Below are 19,758 nucleotides of genomic sequence, written 5' to 3'. Positions count from 1 at the left end.
TTGTTGGCCAGTGGTAGAGCCCTTAACCTGTGTGCGTGGACTACTAGGTATAATTCCATAGACAAAAAGAAAGAAGTTTAAAAAGTGTCACTTTTGTAGATATGTTAAAAGTTATATGGATGAGATTGCCTAATTTAAGATACCTTCTCTGACAAAACTGATTATGTAACATTACTGTTCTATAATAGAATGAATACTGCCTGAGTATAGAATGGTGTGAAGGTTTAGAGAGATGCTACTAAGAAATCATAGAAATTTTATTCAAATTTTTTCCTTTTTTTCAGACAAAAGAGACCCCCGCTATCTTAGAGGTTTGCAGAAGTATCATTATTTTCAACGATTTTATGGGAGCTCATTAGAATCAATCACTTCAAAGACCATCATCACTGAAGGCCCTAAGCCAAAGAAGGATTGTATTAAGTCTAAGAGAACAAAGGCGCATGTATGTTTCTGTCAATTTTATTATTATAAAAATCTCTCCATAGATGTCTTCCTTTCTTAGTTGTATGGCTGTAGTGGTTTGAATGTGATGTCTCCCACAGCCTTAGCGTTTGAATGTGTGGCCCTCAGTTGGCAGCCCAGTTGGACAGGCTCAGGAGGCAGTCCTTGCTGGAGACAGCATGTCACTGGAGGCGGGCTTTGAGCATTTGTAGAATTGCTCTTTGAGTTGGCTCTCTGCTTGCAGTTTAAGATGTAAACTTTCAGCTTCTAGCTCCAGATGCCCTGCTTCTGCACTGCCATAATGGGTCCTTATTCCTCTGGAATCATAAGCAAAAATAGCCTCTTTCATCAACAAGTTATCTTGGTCATGGTGTTTTATTGCAATACAGAAAAGTAACAAACACAAAAAGTATTATCATACCTGCTTAGAAAGTCTAATATGTATAGAAATTATTATGTATAATCCTCTCTATGTAATTATATATCCTCTCTATGTAATGATATATCCTCTCTATGTAATGATATATCTTCTCTATGTAATGATATATCTGTATTTAGAGAAGCAAATAGAATGTTAGGTGACTAAAGGCTTGGTTTAAAAGTTTGCAATGACATTAAGATATAGTTTATTAGCTAATTAGAATCAGAAGGTTTTTACAAATGTAGCAAAACTAAACACGAAACACATAGGTTTCTTTGCTTGAATTACATAACATTTCTGCATCTTTTCCAAAGTATTTAAATACCCTGTTTTTCAGGTTCAAAGTTAAGGTTGTTTATTTCCTTTTCCTGTACAGGTTGCATCCTTTTTCCACTTACCTTACTATTGTCATTTTCTGTCATTTTTGTATTGAAAGATCCCTGAAGGGAGACCCTTACTCAAGTCTCGGGAAATCTCAGACCCCAGACACAGAGAGACCATTTTGGATGTAATACGCAAAGGCGAGGTTTATTACGGAGATCTATTACGGAGATCTCCGGGCCAACACGTATCCCACACAGGAGACAGAGGTGTTGACCCCAAGTGGCTGGGAGAAGGTCTTTTTAAAGGAAGAAGTCACAAGCTCCAGGGGATGAGGGAATGTCAAAAGGAAATACCAAAAATGTCACTAGGGGAAACTCTCAAAGTCATAGGATTGTTCTTAAGAGTCTACGGTTTAAATGAGGGGAAAGGTCAAGCTCTCATTCTCCTGAGAACAGATCTTGATTGTTGTTTATGGTAAATGTTTGTCAGAGTTGATGAGGCATCTGCATCTGAAACACATCTGGTTAGGCTTGGCTAATACTCTCTGCAGGACACAATGGCTGGAGGGCACAATGGGGGCTTGAACAAACATCAAGGGGGAAGACCGGAACACATTACTCATTTACGCACATCCGGTGATAAGCGAAGTGTCAGTGAGTCTGTACCAGTTCTCCTGCATTTTTAACAATCTGTCTTCCTGAGTCAGATCCTGTTGCTGAGTTTTGAGCTAATTTAAACTCTTTCTCTCAGTATCCAAAGGCCCTAATTGAGGATAAAGTACAGGGGATAAAACCTCAATTTATTTCTATACTAATGTACTAAGATCATGTTTGAAAATTATATGTTAGTATTTATGACCATATTGCTATGCAAGATTATTTTTTAAAACTGGATTTAACTAATTTGATGACTTTAGATGAAAATCATTTTTTATAAATTAAACTCCTTAGCCTTTAGTGGGCGCCAAAGCTCAGAAGGTGTTTATTTCATGGGAATGGTTTTAGTACTGGTCGTTTTGATACATTGTAGAGAACCCAGTCGGGGAGGAATTGTGATAGGTCAACCTTACCAGAGGCAGTTAGTGTGGTAAAGCCATCAGAAGCGAAGCCTGTGAAGAGCCCCCACAAAGAGCACAAAGGGTTTTTTTTTTTTTGTTCTTTTTTTTTTTTTTTTTTTTTTTCGGAGCTGGGGACCGAACCCAGGGCCTTGCGCTTCCTAGGTAAGCGCTCTACCACTGAGCTAAATCCCCAGCCCCTACAAAGGGGGTTTTTAAACTTTTCATTTCTGGTGGCTTATGTTTTGGAGAAAAGCAACAGCAAGTGCTATTTCTTTGCCAGGTATGCAACTAATTAATAGGCAGGAAGTTCAACTTTCACAGCTCTTAAGGGCAGCCCATTTAGGGGACTAACAAGAGTTCTCTCATATAATAGTTAGAATAAACACACAGCATTGCAGAGTACCTCATGTTAATGCCAGGGGGAGTCTTCTCTTCTTGAACTGCTTCACAGATCCACTGAGGTGACTGGCTCATCCTCCTTTCTCCTCCCCCTACCCCGTCCTCCCACCCTGGCTCCTCAAAAGCAAGTCTAACAAGTTCCTGCCTACCATCATTGCCTCTTTCTCATGGTTGGGACCTTTTCAGTTTCATACCTAAATCAATGAATTCTTTCCCTGTTCATATAGGAGCAGGAGGAGGAGGAGAAGGAGGAGGGAAGGAAGAGTATTCTTTTTCCTTCTGTTCCTTCTCCTCTTCTTCCTCCTCTTTCTTCTCTCTCTGGTTGTCTTCTCTGTTATAAAGTAACAAGCTGGCAAATTCTCTCACCACACAGCACAAGCAGACTGAAAAGAAGTATAAGTTTCACCATTCCCAATCTTAAAAATGAAATGAGCCATCCAAGATATTCCACACCATTAACTCTTTGTAGATGTCCTCTATGACCAACAGGGTAATGAGTCTTCACATCTGAGACAAAGAGAGCTCTGTGCTTGACAAAAGTCTAAGGCTGTCCATTGTCTTAAGTAGAAAAACTGAGGCAAATGGACTTACATTTGCAAACACTTACTTGCAAGTTTAAGTGATGGGAAACCTAAAATATTATTGATTGGACTTAGTTTGAGAAAGTAGCAGCTAAATATGACCTTATTATAGGTGCATGTTTAAGTATTACTGCCATGACTAACCTGAATAATTGACTTTCTTGTCAGAATTCTTTTGCTAACATAATTCTCTAATTTGTCTTTTAAAAATTATTTTTTATTTATTGTTTCAGTGTGTTCATATTATGAATGTGGGGGGTGTCATGGTATGTATATCAAGGTAAATGAGAGGGAATGCTATCCTGTATATGTGAAAATCAGTGAAGAGAATGTCATGATATGTATGTGAGCATCAATGGGGAGATGCCATGGTGTGTATATGGAGGGCAATGGGGAGATGCTGTACTGTGTATATGGAGGGCAATGGGGGGAGATGCCATGGTGTGTATGTGCCAGTATATGTATATGGAAGTCAGAAGAAAGATTTGTGGAGTCCTCTCCTTGCACATTTACATAGATTCTTGGAATTGGACTTGAGCATCAGGCTTGCAAGACAATCACGTTTACTTGCTGAACCATGTCACTGGCCCTCTAATGTGTCTATGTAAAGTGAAATTAAACAGGTCTACAAAGCCATAATAAAAGTTGGTACATATTGTCCTTAAATCAGTTGAAAATATTTATTTAAGTCAAATTATATGTGTATATGTATTATGTGCATATACATATACATTATACACATACACATATGCATACATATGTTTGCATAAAATCCCTATGCATTCCTTGCTTTCAGCCCTCTTCTCTTATTTACTCATTAAACATTAAGGCCTAAATGCCTTTGGCTTAAGCAATCCAGGCAACTTTGGTGCAATTTTATCTCAAGGATCTCTTGGATAAGTTGGTGTGTGTCTGCCTAACTTAGTTTCCAGTTGGTTGCTATGATAAAATACTTTGATAAAAACAACTTAATGGAGAAAGACGATATTCTTTTTGCCAGCTCAAGGATATAGGGTTCATCATGAGGTGGCATGTATCAAGGTAGTAGTCTAAAAAGGAAGAATTATGCATGTATGTGTGGATGTAGTAAACCTTGAGAAGTTAGATAGATCCTTGGCAAAGGAATGATATATAGGGTCAGAAAGAAATCACAATAGAAATATCACAATCATGTAGGGAATAGAAAGGTGACTTGGTAGAAAAGGCAGCAGAAAGTCCCAGAAAAAATCCTAGAGAGAAAAGCAGCTATCATTGCATAGAGAGAGACATGAAGGACTTGTTGCAAAATGTCTTTGATTTTATTACTTTTACTCTTTTATTTTTAAAACTACCTAGACATTTAAGAAATTATCCACAGCAAGTCTTTATATTCACTGATTTAAAATATTATGGTTTCGAAAACCCCGTGGGAGAGAGACCTCACCGCCTGATCAGGTGGGCACTCCTGAGGCTGCAGAGAGGAGGAGACCACCAACACTGCCCACCCCTGCACACATCCCTGGCCCAAGAGGCAACTGTATAAGGCCTCTGGGTTCCCGTAGGGGAGGGCCCAGGAGCGGCAGGACCCCTGCGCCTGAGACACCGCAGGAACCTGAAGGAAACAGACCGGATAAACAGTTCTCTGCACCCAAATCCCGTGGGAGGGAGAGCTAAACCTTCAGAGAGGCAGACAAGCCTGGGAAACCAGAAGAGACTGCACTCTGCGCACATCCAGATGCCAGAGGAAAACACCAAATGTCATCTGGAACCCTGGTGCACGGAGGCTCCCGGAAAGAGCAGTGCAGATCTTCCCGGTTGCTGCCGCTGAGGAGAGGACTTAGGCAGTACCCCACGAGCAAACTTGAGCCTTGGAACCACAGGTAGGACCAAGTTTTCCCCTGCAAGAAACCTGCCTGGTGAACTCAAGACACAGGCCCACAGGAACAGCTGAAGACCTGTAGAGAGGAAAAACTACACGCCCAAAAGCAGAACACTCTGTCTCCATAACTGGCTGAAAGAAAACAGGAAAACAGGTCTACAGCACTCCTGACACACAGGCTTATAGGACAGTCTAGCCACGGTCAGAAATAGCAGAACAAAGTAACACTAGAGATAATCTGATGGCGAGAGGCAAGCGCAGGAACCCAAGCAACAGAAACCAAGACTACATGGCATCATCGGAGCCCAATTCTCCCACCAAAATAAACATGGAATATCCAAACACACCAGAAAAGCAAGATCTAGTTTCAAAATCGTATTTGATCATGATGCTGGAGGACTTCAAGAAAGACGTGGAGAACTCCCTTAGAGAACAAGTAGAAGCCTACAGAGAGGAATTGCAAAAATCCCTGAAAGAATTCCAGGAAAACATAAATAAACAAGTAGAAACCCATAGAGAGGAGACACAAAAAATCCCTGAAAGAATTCCAGGAAAACACAATCAAACAGTTGAAGGAATTAAAAATGGAAATAGAAGCAATCAAGAAAGAACACATGGAAACAACCCTGGGCATAGAAAATCAAAAGAAAAGACAAGGAGCTGTAGATACAAGCTTCACCAACAGAATACAAGAGATGGAAGAGAGAATCTCGGGAGCAGAAGATTCCATAGAAATCATTGACTCAACTGTCAAAGATAATGTAAAGCAGAAAAAGCTACTGGTCCAAAACATACAGGAAATTCAGGACTCAATGAGAAGACCAAACCTAAGGATAATAGGTATAGAAGAGAGTGAAGACTCCCAGCTCAAAGGACCAGTAAATATCTTCAACAAAATCATAGAAGAAAACTTCCCTAACCTAAAAAAAGAGATACCCATAGGCATACAAGAAGCCTACAGAACTCCAAATAGATTGGACCAGAAAAGAAACACCTCCCGTCACATAATAGTCAAAACACCAAACGCACAAAATAAAGAAAGAATATTAAAAGCAGTAAGGGAAAAAGGTCAAGTAACATATAAAGGCAGACCTATCAGAATCCCACCAGACTTTTCGCCAGAAACTATGAAGGCCAGAAGATCCTGGACAGATGTCATACAGACCCTAAGAGAACACAAATGCCAGCCCAGGTTACTGTATCCTGCAAAACTCTCAATTAACATAGATGGAGAAACCAAGATATTCCATGACAAAACCAAATTTACACAATATCTTTCTACAAATCCAGCACTACAAAGGATAATAAAGGGTAAAGCCCAACATAAGGAGGCAAGCTATACCCTAGAAGAAGCAAGAAACTAATCATCTTGGCAACAAAACAAAGAGAAGAAAAGAACACAAACATAACCTCACATCCAAATATGAATATAACAGGAAGCAATAATCACTATTCCTTAATATCTCTCAACATCAATGGCCTCAACTCCCCAATAAAAAGACATAGATTAACAAACTGGATACGCAATGAGGACCCTGCATTCTGCTGCCTACAGGAAACACACCTCAGAGACAAAGACAGACACTACCTCAGAGTGAAAGGCTGGAAAACAACTTTCCAAGCAAATGGTCAGAAAAAGCAAGCTGGAGTAGCCATTCTAATATCAAATAAAATCAATTTTCAATTAAAAGTCATCAAAAAAGATAAGGAAGGACACTTCATATTCATCAAAGGAAAAATCCACCAAGATGAACTCTCAATCCTCATCTTCGGTTGGTTTATATACAAGTGTGCAATTTCTAGGCTTGAAAGTAAAATGATGCTATCTGGTGCTGGATAGAGGAGCCTTATTTTTTATTATGGCAGCTTGCTATTTTTGTAACATGGTGATTTGGTTGAACACAATAAAGTACAGTAGTAACTGATCTCCCCTTCTTCCTGGATGAGTGAGGAGATGATTAAATGTTGATGTTAGCATCCTTGAGCATATTCAGATGAGCTTCTGCTTCTGTTGAAAAGGATGCTGTGTTTGATTGTGGTCCAAAGCTTTGAAGCACGACTTGGCATCTCCTTCCTTGGAGGTCTCACTGTTTAAACATAACAGATTTGATAGCTTGTTGGTAAGGTGAGGTCCAGCTTGTCTCCACTAGGTCATCTTCATGTGAATCCTGTGGTTATACGGTTTTGTTTTAGGGATATTTCATTTTTTTAATAACGGTTTTAGCTGACATTGATGGAGAGAATGAATCCTTAGAACTGTGCCACTAGTGAAAGGAAATCCTGTCTAGAGTATGTTTCTTTACAAAGCTGTGTCACACCATCCTTTGGGCCCTCTGCTGGAAAAGTAGAATCAGGTCTCAAATAATGCCTTTTAAATTGTATCCTCTAGTATTATAGATGTAGGACAGTACTGTATCATACCTCTGTGGATGTAAAATAGCTTGTACCTGCTTTATGATACGTAGTAGTGACCGTGCTTTATCAGAGCTGTTTTTAATGATGTTGCTCAGAATGTTTTCTTTCCAGATGATGATTGAGAAGCTAATTAAAAAAAAATGGTGCCAGGTACCACAAGAGTAACCGAACTGTGCTGTTTTCTCGGGTCTTGTTTTTTTTACTTTTTTTTTTTTAATGGAGTGTGCTGGATGTCTCTACAGTTTTGTTCAGATGACTGCAGAACCTGGAAAAGCTGTTGCTGCTGTTGATGCATAACACACTGCTATTATTGGTCTTTTTATATAAATATAAATATATATATACAGATATATAATTTGAATTTTTTGAAACTTTAGCTGTGCTGTCAACTTTGGAAAAAAGTATCCCCGTTTACTGTGTTGAGTTGGCACTGTACAGAAATTAACAGCCATATTGGTCTAGAAATGTTGAACTTAAGTTTTTTCCATTTGTACAGGGGTAACACACTGTATTAAATATGTAAGGTCTTATCTACGTGGGTTTGATTACAAAAACTAATAAAGTATTCTCTAAATTCAAAAAAAAATAAAATATTATGGTTTCAATCAACAGTGTCTTAATTAAAAAAGCATATATTATGATTATTCAACTATAGGATGTTGGTCAAAATCATAAGTGCATACTTAAAATATCATTTAATTCAAGAAATGTCCATTAGAAATAGTTATTTCTCATTATGAGATGTGGTTTTTTTCCATTTGGACAGGAAACCAAGGCTGAATTAATTGTAAGAGAGAATAAAAAGAGATTAATTGTTGAGGAAGAACAAAAAGAAGGGCAAAAATGGAGTGCCCTGTCATTTTCTATCGAGGAGGAGATGAGAAGGAATTTAAATTCTGGAATAAAGAAGCTGGAAGAGTTCTTGAAATCATGTAAAAGTAGCTCAGTGAAAACTCAGGCTGAGAGGGTTGGGCTACAGGCTTGCTTGAAAGCCTGGAAGGAACACTGCCGAGCTGAAGGTATGTGGTGTATAACCCTTGGCTTCCCTTGAACTAGAGAGGTCATAGAGAAGCAGAGATGGTGTTTTGTCACTTGTTAATGAGAAATCTGCATAGTAAGACTTACAAAGGATTACAGCCTCTGTAATCAGTGAGCACTGAAATCTCAGTGAGTTGGCCAACAGTGAAGACATAGAACATTGCTAAGCACAGTTAACAATAGGTTTAAACTCACTGCTGACTGAGTAGAGAGCACGGTTAACAAACCCAATAACAGTCAGGCACAGAGGGAAGAACCCATCACTCCATTTTGAGTTCTGATATATAAACATTTTCTTCCTGGATAAGTTGGTGTGTGTTTGCCTAACTTAGTTTCCACTTGGTTGCTATGATAAAATACTTTGATAAAAACAACTTAATGGAGAAAGATGATATTCTGTCTGTCAGCTCCAGGATATAGGGTTCATCACGAGGTGGCATGTATCAAAGTAGCAGGAGCTGAATTACTGGTCATATCATATCCACAATAGGAAGGCAGAGAGGTATGGATAAATGTGTGCTTACCTCAGTGTTCCATTTCTATACAGGCCAAGATTTCTGCAGAGGGCACAGTTCCACTCACAGTTAAGATAGGGTTTCCTGTGTCAATTAGGCTAATAGAGGTAATCTCTTAGAAGCATTTTCAGAGGCCCTCTAGATCTTATAAGATTTACCGTCAACGCCGAGCTTGCAGACTTCAACACTAATTACACCTACTATACAGACTTCTTCCAAGGTCAACAAGGGTGTCATGTATGGTCCTTTACAGAAACAGGAGAAGACACAGAGATAAGAAGAGGAGGATAAAGTAGGACTGAGTAGATAGAGTTTTGCAAACTGGTTAAAGTTGTGTGCTTTACCTTAGTGTATATTTATCTTTCTTGCTAACCAAGACACTGAACCAGGATTTGTAGTTAGATGCCACCAACAGAAATTGGTGGCTTAAACAATATAATGCTTTATTTCATTTAGAGATCACCTGTAGGTACTTTAAATTTAAAACAAAGTTCCTTCTGGAATTTCCAGGTTCTTCTGTCCAGTAACAAGAAATTGGGCAGGACCCATGGTTCTTGGTAGAAGCAGAGGCAGGCTGTTAAGGAGATATCAGAAATTCAACATTCTTATTTCCATGCCCAGAGTTGTGACCTTTTATAAGTCAATTACATAGCTCCCGCTTAGTCTCCATGTGCACACTAAAGTTTTTATTTGCGCATGTGCGTGTGCGCGTGTGCGTGATGACCACTGATGTATAAGAAGGCATCAGATTCCCTGAAGCTGGGGTTCCAGGTCATTATGAGAATTCTGACACTATGGCTGAGAATCCAACTTTGTAAGAGAGGCAGCTGTTCTTACCATGGAGCTGTCTCTCCCGCTCCCTAGCCCTCCTTCCGTGTACGTTCCTGGGTACCAAAATCTTTTACTCAGATATCATGAGTCAGAACTTAGTCATAGGCCACTTGAACCACTAGGGGTACCTGTAAACATACTTCCCCCCAGGTATGTAGAATTAGTAATGGCATAGAGACATAAGAAATCTTTGTAAATCCATGGTAGATAGAGAAACTAAGAGTAGTAACTGGCACAGATGTCCTTGTCCTTATTTTTCGTACAACCAAGTTTTACTTACCCTCCGCATCCAGTTCATGAAATGTATTTCCATAAATGCTTTCTCGGGAGTCTGACTCCTAACACCTGTAGTTTCTAATGCTCCATGTGAGCCAATCACATATCATATATTCTGTAAGTGAACCGGATGATCCCGGAGGGTACGACCTCTATTACGTTGGCTTGGTAGAGTCTTGGATAGCAGCTTTCAGTATGGGATTGGTAATACTTGGTAAATAGGCGGGAGTGTACACTAACTAAAAGAAGAGCAGAACCAGGACAGTCGAGGTGAGAATGGAAAGGTTAGCAGAGGGGAGAAATAAACAGTGTATACAATGCTAGAGAAGTGGACAGGTTTTCAGAGTCTGGATATGATAGCTGGAAGAGATGAATTGCACTGAAAGAAGGGATTCAGGGCTTATATCCAGGATTGCTGGTAGATTACAATAGGGCTAAATGGATGTTGCCAAGATTATAATATTATATTTAAAAAATTTTTTTCTTGAGCAGAGGAGACTTGGCACTATAAGACAGAGAAAGGATGTGTAATTCACTATAAAGTTCTATACACATCACATTTTAACCATACTTTAATTTTGAATGGTAAGATTTTTATCTAGTCCTTTCTATTCCAAAATATCTATTAATGGTGAGTAAGAGAGTGAGTGTCCTTAGGTGTAGAGGACTGATAGGTTGATGCATGAGCTCCATTAATTAACATTTGTTATTTTGATGGCTTTTATAACAATTTTATTATATATTTTGTACCAAGGTGAAGCCACAAAAGACTTCAACATAGCTGTCAACATGATGAAGAGGATCCACTCCTTGTTGGAAAAACACTCTGAACTTCTGCAAGAAGCAGATCAAAAACTTATAGCCAGATGTCTTACGTATTTAGGGTTTTATGAGCTTGCAGATTCTTTATGTCCAACCCAGGTAATATTTTGTGATAGCTTCATTTTTACTGAACTGTTATTTGCTGTATGCAAAGCTTCCAAGGAACAGCCTTGTCTTGGGGAGGTGTTTTGAGAGGAGGGGTGTCTGGGAGTAGAGAAAACAAAACTCTAAGTCTTAGTCAAATTGTGGGTCCAGGCTGGTGGCATGTGTTCTGCCGGAGACGGCTTCCTAGACAGCTCTCTGTACATAGCTTTTGGCTCTGTAGTGCGCTCGAGACAGCTTTCCAGACCACTGTCTCATTGTGTTGTGCTCTGCTCTAGACAGCTTTCCCTTGCTCTTCTAAAAAACTCTCTGTGAGACAGCTAGCTTTCTGCTAGTAAAAGTTCTAAAAGCTCTCTGGGTAACTCATGTGTTTTCTGAACAAAGTCAGAAAAAAATTCTAAAAGAACTGTGTTTGCTTTTCAAACAGCCTTCTCTAGATAGCTTCTTATAAACATTCTAAGAAGGGTTTTCTTCGATCTCTAAGTAATTCTTGGGATTTTCGACCAAGGTTAGAAATCTTATTAGAAAAAAACTCTAAAAGAGCTATAGAAAGTTCTAAAAGAACTGTATATGCTCTCCACGAATCTTCCTACTAAAATCAGAAATTCTGTTAGAAAAAAATTCTTGGAGAGCTGTGTTTACTCTCCAGGGATCTCTAGAAAGCTCAGCTTTCACTAGAGAAAAATTCTAAAAGAGAGCTGCTATTGCTTTCTCCTAGCTCATATCATGCAGACCAAATGTCCCGTTTTTTTATTTATATAACAGCTCAGTCATTTACTCCAGGTTCCCTTTTGACCCTCCCGTGATTCAGTAGCATTCCATGATCGTAGCCCCTTGATTCTTAGGAAAAGATAGCAAGCACAAGTACAGACAATAGGATAGCTGAGTGGGGGAGACCTCACCCTGATACCACCTTTTCTACTATACCTGTGCCTGGACCTAAATTCCCTTTGTTCCAGTCTGATCTGAACTCAGGAATCTGTCTGCCTTTGTAAGCATAAACCAAAAGAACTCAGCACAGTGGAATCTTGCCTTGGGATCATAACTCCTTAAATCTCTTTATATCCTTCCTCAGTATCTTTCTGACAAGCTGGCTCATAGTGTAGCTGCTTCTGTTCCTTTAGATCTATGGAGCCCCTCATGTAATTCATATTTCATCCTTATTGTTGGTCCGGATCCAGGGGCAGGAACTATGTCATTCCACCCTTACTAAGAGCCATGCCAGACCTAGCACAAAGCATCTTTTAAATACAGTCATCTCGTTTAGGTTTGTTTTTAATAGAGAGTAGCGTCTTAGTTAATCCAAGTGCCAAAAAGTTGAATTAATCAAGAATTAGAAATGTTTTATACAACTTGGCTATGCACACTAAATGTCAGATGATTTATGCAGACTTTAAAGATTAACCTTATACTTAATACTAGCAAAACAACTCAAATCTATAATGGTTGTTTACTTATTTTAGATATGTCAGGTTGTAGCCACAAATATTAGCATAACCATTTGAAAATCTTGAAATCCACTGCTTTATTTGTACTTCAGGAAAGTGGTAAGGTCTTCATGATGTTTAAAAGGTAGTTTCCATAGAGAAGAATTCAGTCGTAAATATTTCAACTATTCAAATTGCTTTCAAAGTAATCTTTTAAAACAATGCAGGAAGCAGCAGATGACGTAAAGATGACGAAAAAGAAATACTCAGTTGGGATTGGGCCAGCTCGGTTCCAACTACAGTATATGGGTCACTATCTGATACGAGAAGAAAGGAAAGACCCAGACCCCAGGGTCCAAGACTTTATTCCTGACACGTGGCAGGTAAAAACATGAATAAGAAGAATGATTATATTTTGTAGTCGTGTATGAGTGCAGGAGCTTTTAGTGTTACAGTTGCCTCTCTTCGCATGTGCTGGTATGTTCATATTTGCCCTTATCACGGAACTGCATAATATTCAGTTACTTCAATTCAAAATCATTTCACTTAAAGCACTTTACTGTTTGACTAATTTTTTTCCATTTAAAGACATTTAAGAATTCATTTACTATGTAGAGTATTTCCTTGGTGAGATATTGGATGGATTCATATACAGAGAGTCAAAGCTTAGAGATGTCTGTGCTATGCAGCTATTACCATTTCGTACCAGGCTCCAGGTTTTCTTTCTGTCATTTGAATGTCGTATGTAAACAATGTAAATATTCACCAGGACGTTTGGGTAGTTCAAACAATGGGAAACTGTTTATATGTTTACAGACTGCACATGTTACCATTCTACATATTTTTCTGTAACACTCACACACACACACACACATACACACACACATACACACACATACATACACACACACATACACACATACATACACACACTATATATATACATATACATACATATACATATACATATACATATACATATACACATACACATACACATACACATACACATACACATACACATACACATACACATACACATACACATACACATACACATACACATACACATACACATACACATACACATACACATACACATACACATACACATACACATACACATACACATATACATATACATATACATATTGATGGCTACAAAATTTGGAAGTAACCACTTCTGCACACATTGACCAAGAGCATTATCTCCATTTACAAGTGAAATTTCGTAGGTTCCCTCTGACTAGGCAAGCCACTTTTCATTAATGTAATGAAAAACTTGAGGCAGCCTTGCTTTAACATAAAGAGGTTTGTTTGCCTTCCACCTCTGGGCTTTCAACACAGGGCAGTCAAATTCTCTCCTAATTTCCATGCATCCCTGAATTCTTTCATTTTCTTTTCACATTGAAGTGTGGCTTGTGGGGAGGACTAGATTCTTGCGGTGGGCAGGTTGGGATTTGGGAGTACTTGATATCTTCTGTACTTCATATAGGTTTTTCCCTTCTTTTGACTAGTCAGCATCTTGATGAATAAAATCATAGGATACAAAGATAATACCCCATATAGTCCCTATAGAGGGTAAGAAGCAAAATGAAGAAATGTTATTTCTGCCCTTCATCATTTTGCTTACCGTTGGAAAAATAGGGATGGGCTGGTTCCAACAAAGACACTCTGTTTTCCAAACTATTTAAAACAACCTTCCTAATAATATTATTCTGACACTCTTTTGAGTGATTTCTCTTTTTTATTATATATCCACTGTACAAATCAACAGGTTTCAGGGTGGTCTTTTCCTCCATGTATGTTGCATACTTTGGCCACATTTCCATCAATATACACATGTGATTCCTTGACCTCGTCAATAGCTCCTTTTTCCTGAATAGTCTCTTTTCTCTGTAAAGTTATTTTTAGTCTTTATACTCCATTTTCATACATAAAACTCATCTCTCAGCTACTCAGAAAACAAACAAGTCACACCATTTGAGAGAATGAATAGTGCATTAGATTTTTCTTTTACATTTTCTGTGTGTCTGTGGCTCTCCCTTATTGAGGTTCAGAAAAATCACAAGGGAAAAAGACTGACCTGTCTGTCTTGGTAACATGGCTTGTCTGATTGACACAAATCATGCTCCAATCCCTGCAGCGAGAGCTCCTGGATGTGGTGGATAACTATGAGTCTGCAGTGATTGTCGCCCCAACATCGTCTGGCAAAACTTATGCTTCCTACTACTGCATGGAAAAAGTGCTGAAGGAGAGTAATGAAGGCGTGGTTGTGTATGTTGCACCAACAAAGGTAGGGATGTGGCAAATGTATTATTCTTCATGGTAGAAATTACTCAAAAATACTAGACATGGTTGTGTGGTAGATCTAGTTTCCCTTACTTATTTTCACTAGTTAGAAATCAACATAAATAATGGGCTTCATCAAGGTATTTTGAGGTTCTGACTCTCCATCACTGCTTCTCTCGCCTATGCCATCGTCCCCCTCACCTGCTCCCCTTTGCTCTCTTGTAGCCTCCATTCCACTTTCCTGTCACACGTATTTTGTTACCTTATGTTAGAGTACCTATACCCACATATGTATACATATACATAATATACACATACATATACACACATATACACAGTGCACATACACATACACACAATATACATACACACAGTATACATACACATACATATATACATTCACTCACTACACATACACACAGTATCATACATTTATACACGTATACATAGTACACATACATATACACACAATACACATACACACAGTATACATACACATACATATACACATATACATTCACTCACTATGCATACACACAGTATCATACATTTATACACGTATACATAGTACACATACATATACACACAATACACATACACACAGTATACATACACATACATATACACATATACATTCACTCACTACGCATACACAGTATCATACATTTATACATATGTACATAGTACACATATATATACACACAATAAACATACATACAGTATTCATACACATACATATATACATACACATACACTCAGTACAATACACACATAGTATCTATCATATACACATATACATGCATACATACATATACACACAGTGCACATACATACAATATACATACACATACATGTACACACACACATATATATATACACAGTCAGTACACATACACACAGTTCACATACATATACACATAGTACACATACATATGCAGACAGTACATGTATTCATGCACATGCACATAGTACACATATATATGCACATTTACATACACATAGTACACATACATACTATATATATACATATATTTACACATAGTACACATACACAGACATATACACACAGTATACATATACATACATTTACATACAGTACACAGACATATACTCATAGTATACATATACATATGTATATACATACAAACAGTATATATACATATACACAGTACATGTATACATACATATACAAAGAGTACACATACATATACACATATACATATACACAGTATACAAACATATACACATATAGTGCACATACATATACACAGAATACACATGTACATACTTATACCAACAGTACATGTACACATACACATATACACAGTACACATACATATGTACATACACGTACATATAATACACATACACATACATATACAGACAGTAAACGAATATATACACATACACACAGGATAATACATATACACATACATACAGTACACATACATATACACATACACACAGTACACATACATATACACACAGTATGCATAATATACACATACACATATACACAGTACACATTCATATGTATATACACACAGTAAACATACAGATACAAATGTACACAGTACACATACACATAAACATACAGTACATGCACATACATATATACATAAAAATAAAATTTATGACCCAAGTATGAGAGAAGATATGTCCTATTTATCCTTCTGAATCTATGTTACCTTGCTTAATACAATAATTCCCAGTTCCATTCATTTTCTGTGAACAATTTTTCTTTATATTTGAATAGAATCTTATATTTGTACAATATTTTTGAAAGACCCCCAGAGCGGGGAGACCTCACTGAAGTCTTGGGATGACATGACCCCCCAAGAACTCACATAAGACCGTCCTTGCTGTAATTTACATGAGGTTTATTGATAGGAACCAGTGCACTGGGGTCAACATTCATATCCTACGCAGGGGCAGAGGAGTTCGACCACCAGTAGCTAAGAGAAGGGGAATTTAAAGGAAGAAACCACAACCCAAGGGGATAGGGAGGGCATCATTGGAAAATGTCGAGAATACCAGTGAAAAATCACAAGGAGAAGCTTTCTGTTTCTCAAGATTGTTTAACTTTATGGTGTGCCTGTTCCTGGGAGAAGCTTCCTGCTTCTCAAGATTGTTCTTTAAGATTTTAATCTAACTTTATGGTCAGTTAGTTCCTGGGAGAGAGTTGTCGAACTGGCTGGTATAATTATCAGTTTTATAGTCAGTCAAGTTCCTGGAATAGAGTCACTGAACTGACTAACTTACAATTTTCCTGGTCCTTCATTTTCTTTATCTATTAATTTGCTGATGGATGTAGAGGCTGCTTCAATTTCTTAGCTATTAGAATAGTGAAAATATGGACATGGATGTATAAGTATCTCTATAGTAAGATGGGAAGACCTTTGGCATATACTCAGGAGTGATATAGCTATATCCTGAGGTTGGTTTTTTTTAAAAAATTATTTTGTGAAATTTCAATAATGGTTTCTATAGTGGGTATCCCAGTTTATATTTTCACCAGTAGTGATTAAGGGTTCCTCTTTCCACATACTTCCCCATATGTTAGTTTTGTTTTCTTCATTTAACTATTCTAATTCAAATGAGATGGAATCTCAAATCTTTCTCAGTGTTTCTGCTGTTATTCAGTGAGTATCTGCTACACTCAGAGGTGACATCTGTCTGTATTTAGATGTATGCTTCTCTGATTAGTGAGTTGGGTAATATTGATATGCATTGATATACATAGACTTTTGATCTATAGTTTTTCTTTATTCATGATCTACTGGAGGATACACATGTCTACTTCTATAATGGAGGAGTTGGTCTTTTTATTGTTCATCAAAATATGTATAATTCATAATATACATATATCTTTTTCTGACCCACAAGAAAATATATATCCATGGATCATATTTTTAACTTATTAAGGTTATTAAGTCCAATGCTAATATTAAATCTTTGTATAATCACTACTTTCCTCATTTTCATTTGGAGACTTTGTTCCTGAGTGTTCCCATTGCAGGGATAAATACTCTGACCAACGAAAAGAAACCTGAGGAGGAAAGGAATGACTTCAGTTTATGTTTACATGACACAGTCTGTCACTGAGGGAATCGGGGTAGGAGCTCAAACTGGGTAGGAGCCTGGCCACAGGAATTGATTCAGAGGCCATGGATGGTGCTGGATACGGGTTATCCTCCTCATGTCTTGCTCATCCTGCTTTGTTATAGCAGCCAGGACCACTCGTCCAGAAATGGCCTTGTCCGCAGTGAACTGCACTCCCCCCACATCAAGCATCGACTTAGAAAATGCACCACAGACCAATCTGATGGGAACAGTTTTTCCATTGAGGTTTCCTTTTCCCAAAGGACTCACACTTTAGTTGGTCAAGCTGATGTAAAACTAGCCAGCACAAAAGGGTTGTGTCTTCAGATACATTTAAATGGCTGAAATGTTACTTGAAAATATATTCATGGTTATATTATAAATTTTGCATTTTCATCTGTATGGTGTTTCCATTGGGCGGGGTTAAAAAAAGCATGAAATAGATGCTTGAAGGTTTATAGAATCCACTGACCAGACTACCTGCTGGACCTATGAACTGAGACTGTATGGAATTACGTATGTATTCAAACTTCTGACACCTGGGAGAGGTTCTGTTTGAGCATCCTTCTGTGACTCAGCGTCACAGCATCCTGTTTGAGCGTCCTTGTGAGACTCAGGTTATTAGTGGTGATTCTCCAGTTGTTGTGCTATGCATGTTAAGTTTTTTGCTGTGAAGGATACGTTTGCCATTTTACTTTCAGATGAATGTGTGCCATTTCTATCTTATTTTGGGCCATTGTTGATCAAGAGGTTCAGAATTTTAGTTCAGTTGCTCAAAGGGAGAGCTTGTTTGTGTGCAGTGCTTGGAGGAAAGGCTTTGTTTTCTGTATTCATAGCAAAACAGTTTTTGACATCTCTGTCATTCCATTAAAATTTCTTTACAGAGTACAAATAGAATTGCACTTTATGAGGTAACTGACACATCTGTTTCCCTGTCAATCAGGCTCTTGTTAATCAAGTGGCAGCAACAGTTCAAAATCGTTACACCAAAAATATGCCAGCTGGTGAAGTTCTCTGTGGTGTTTTTACTAGCGATTATCATCATGAAGCCCTCAACTCTCAGGTTTGATATACTATTTAATAAAATTGTTATCAAATTATACAACATTATTTTACTCTTTTGACTAGAAATCTAGCATCTTCAAAAGGCCCGTGAAAATATTTTCCTTGAATTTGTGAGAGACAAAAACCGCTTCCGAGAAAATATAATTTTGTTACATGTGTTAAAGAATGTGATAAATCAAGGTCGTTTTCTGTAAAGATGCTTTTGATTTAAATTGTTGGTTTATAGCTCACTCATTGTATTGCTTTACAATGGGATTCACAATGACCCTCAGATCTTTACAAGCTACAAATACTAAGTGAATAGCAGTTAGAATCATAATTACTTCCTCTTGTTAAAGACACTCTTTTAGCTAAAAATGTGTTGTAGCAAGCAAACCTAGTGTTAATGAAGTTACTGTTTTCTTATTGAATTTTCAGATCAGTGATTAGGATAAAATGAAAAAAAAATCAACCAAGACATGTTTTTAGAGCGTTATGTAGTATGCATGGTGATATGGTGCCTGGATTGCCTTTCAAAGAAGCATCTTCCAATATGAGCTCTGTTAGTGTTAGATTTGAAGGAATCAACATCTATAAGTATAAGAGGAACAATCAACAAGTATAAGAGGAAGTGACTCTTATACTTATTTTGAAATATTTATTTAGTTAAAATATTTTATGTCTTCTTTGCTAACTTCATACATGCTTGAGATGTATGACAACCCTGTCCACTCACTTCCATTTTCCACGTCTCCCTCCCTCCCTGTTCTTCCCCCAACCTCTCTTTCCCAGCAACCATGAGCTGCCCTAGAC

At 37.9% G+C, this 19,758-nt stretch overlaps 1 protein-coding gene across 8 annotated transcripts in view; it reads left to right on the top strand.

The window, feature by feature from the left end:
* The window catches only part of LOC134478918 (probable ATP-dependent RNA helicase DDX60), a 123,367-nt gene that overhangs the window by 43,786 nt on the left and 59,823 nt on the right, over nucleotides 1–19,758 (top strand). For all 8 annotated transcript variants that reach the window (XM_063275963.1, XM_063275960.1, XM_063275961.1 and 5 more), the window contains 6 exons: nucleotides 285–442; nucleotides 8,263–8,515; nucleotides 10,911–11,077; nucleotides 12,735–12,890; nucleotides 14,654–14,803; nucleotides 18,845–18,964. In XM_063275963.1, coding sequence (XP_063132033.1) covers nucleotides 285–442; nucleotides 8,263–8,515; nucleotides 10,911–11,077; nucleotides 12,735–12,890; nucleotides 14,654–14,803; nucleotides 18,845–18,964 — 1,004 coding nt within the window. The remainder of the gene's footprint in view (nucleotides 1–284; nucleotides 443–8,262; nucleotides 8,516–10,910; nucleotides 11,078–12,734; nucleotides 12,891–14,653; nucleotides 14,804–18,844; nucleotides 18,965–19,758) is intronic.

Source organism: Rattus norvegicus, chromosome 16 (genome assembly GCF_036323735.1).
Source record: "Rattus norvegicus strain BN/NHsdMcwi chromosome 16, GRCr8, whole genome shotgun sequence".
Classification (NCBI taxonomy): Eukaryota; Metazoa; Chordata; class Mammalia; order Rodentia; family Muridae; genus Rattus; species Rattus norvegicus.
This window is presented reverse-complemented; position numbering and strand designations above follow the sequence as displayed.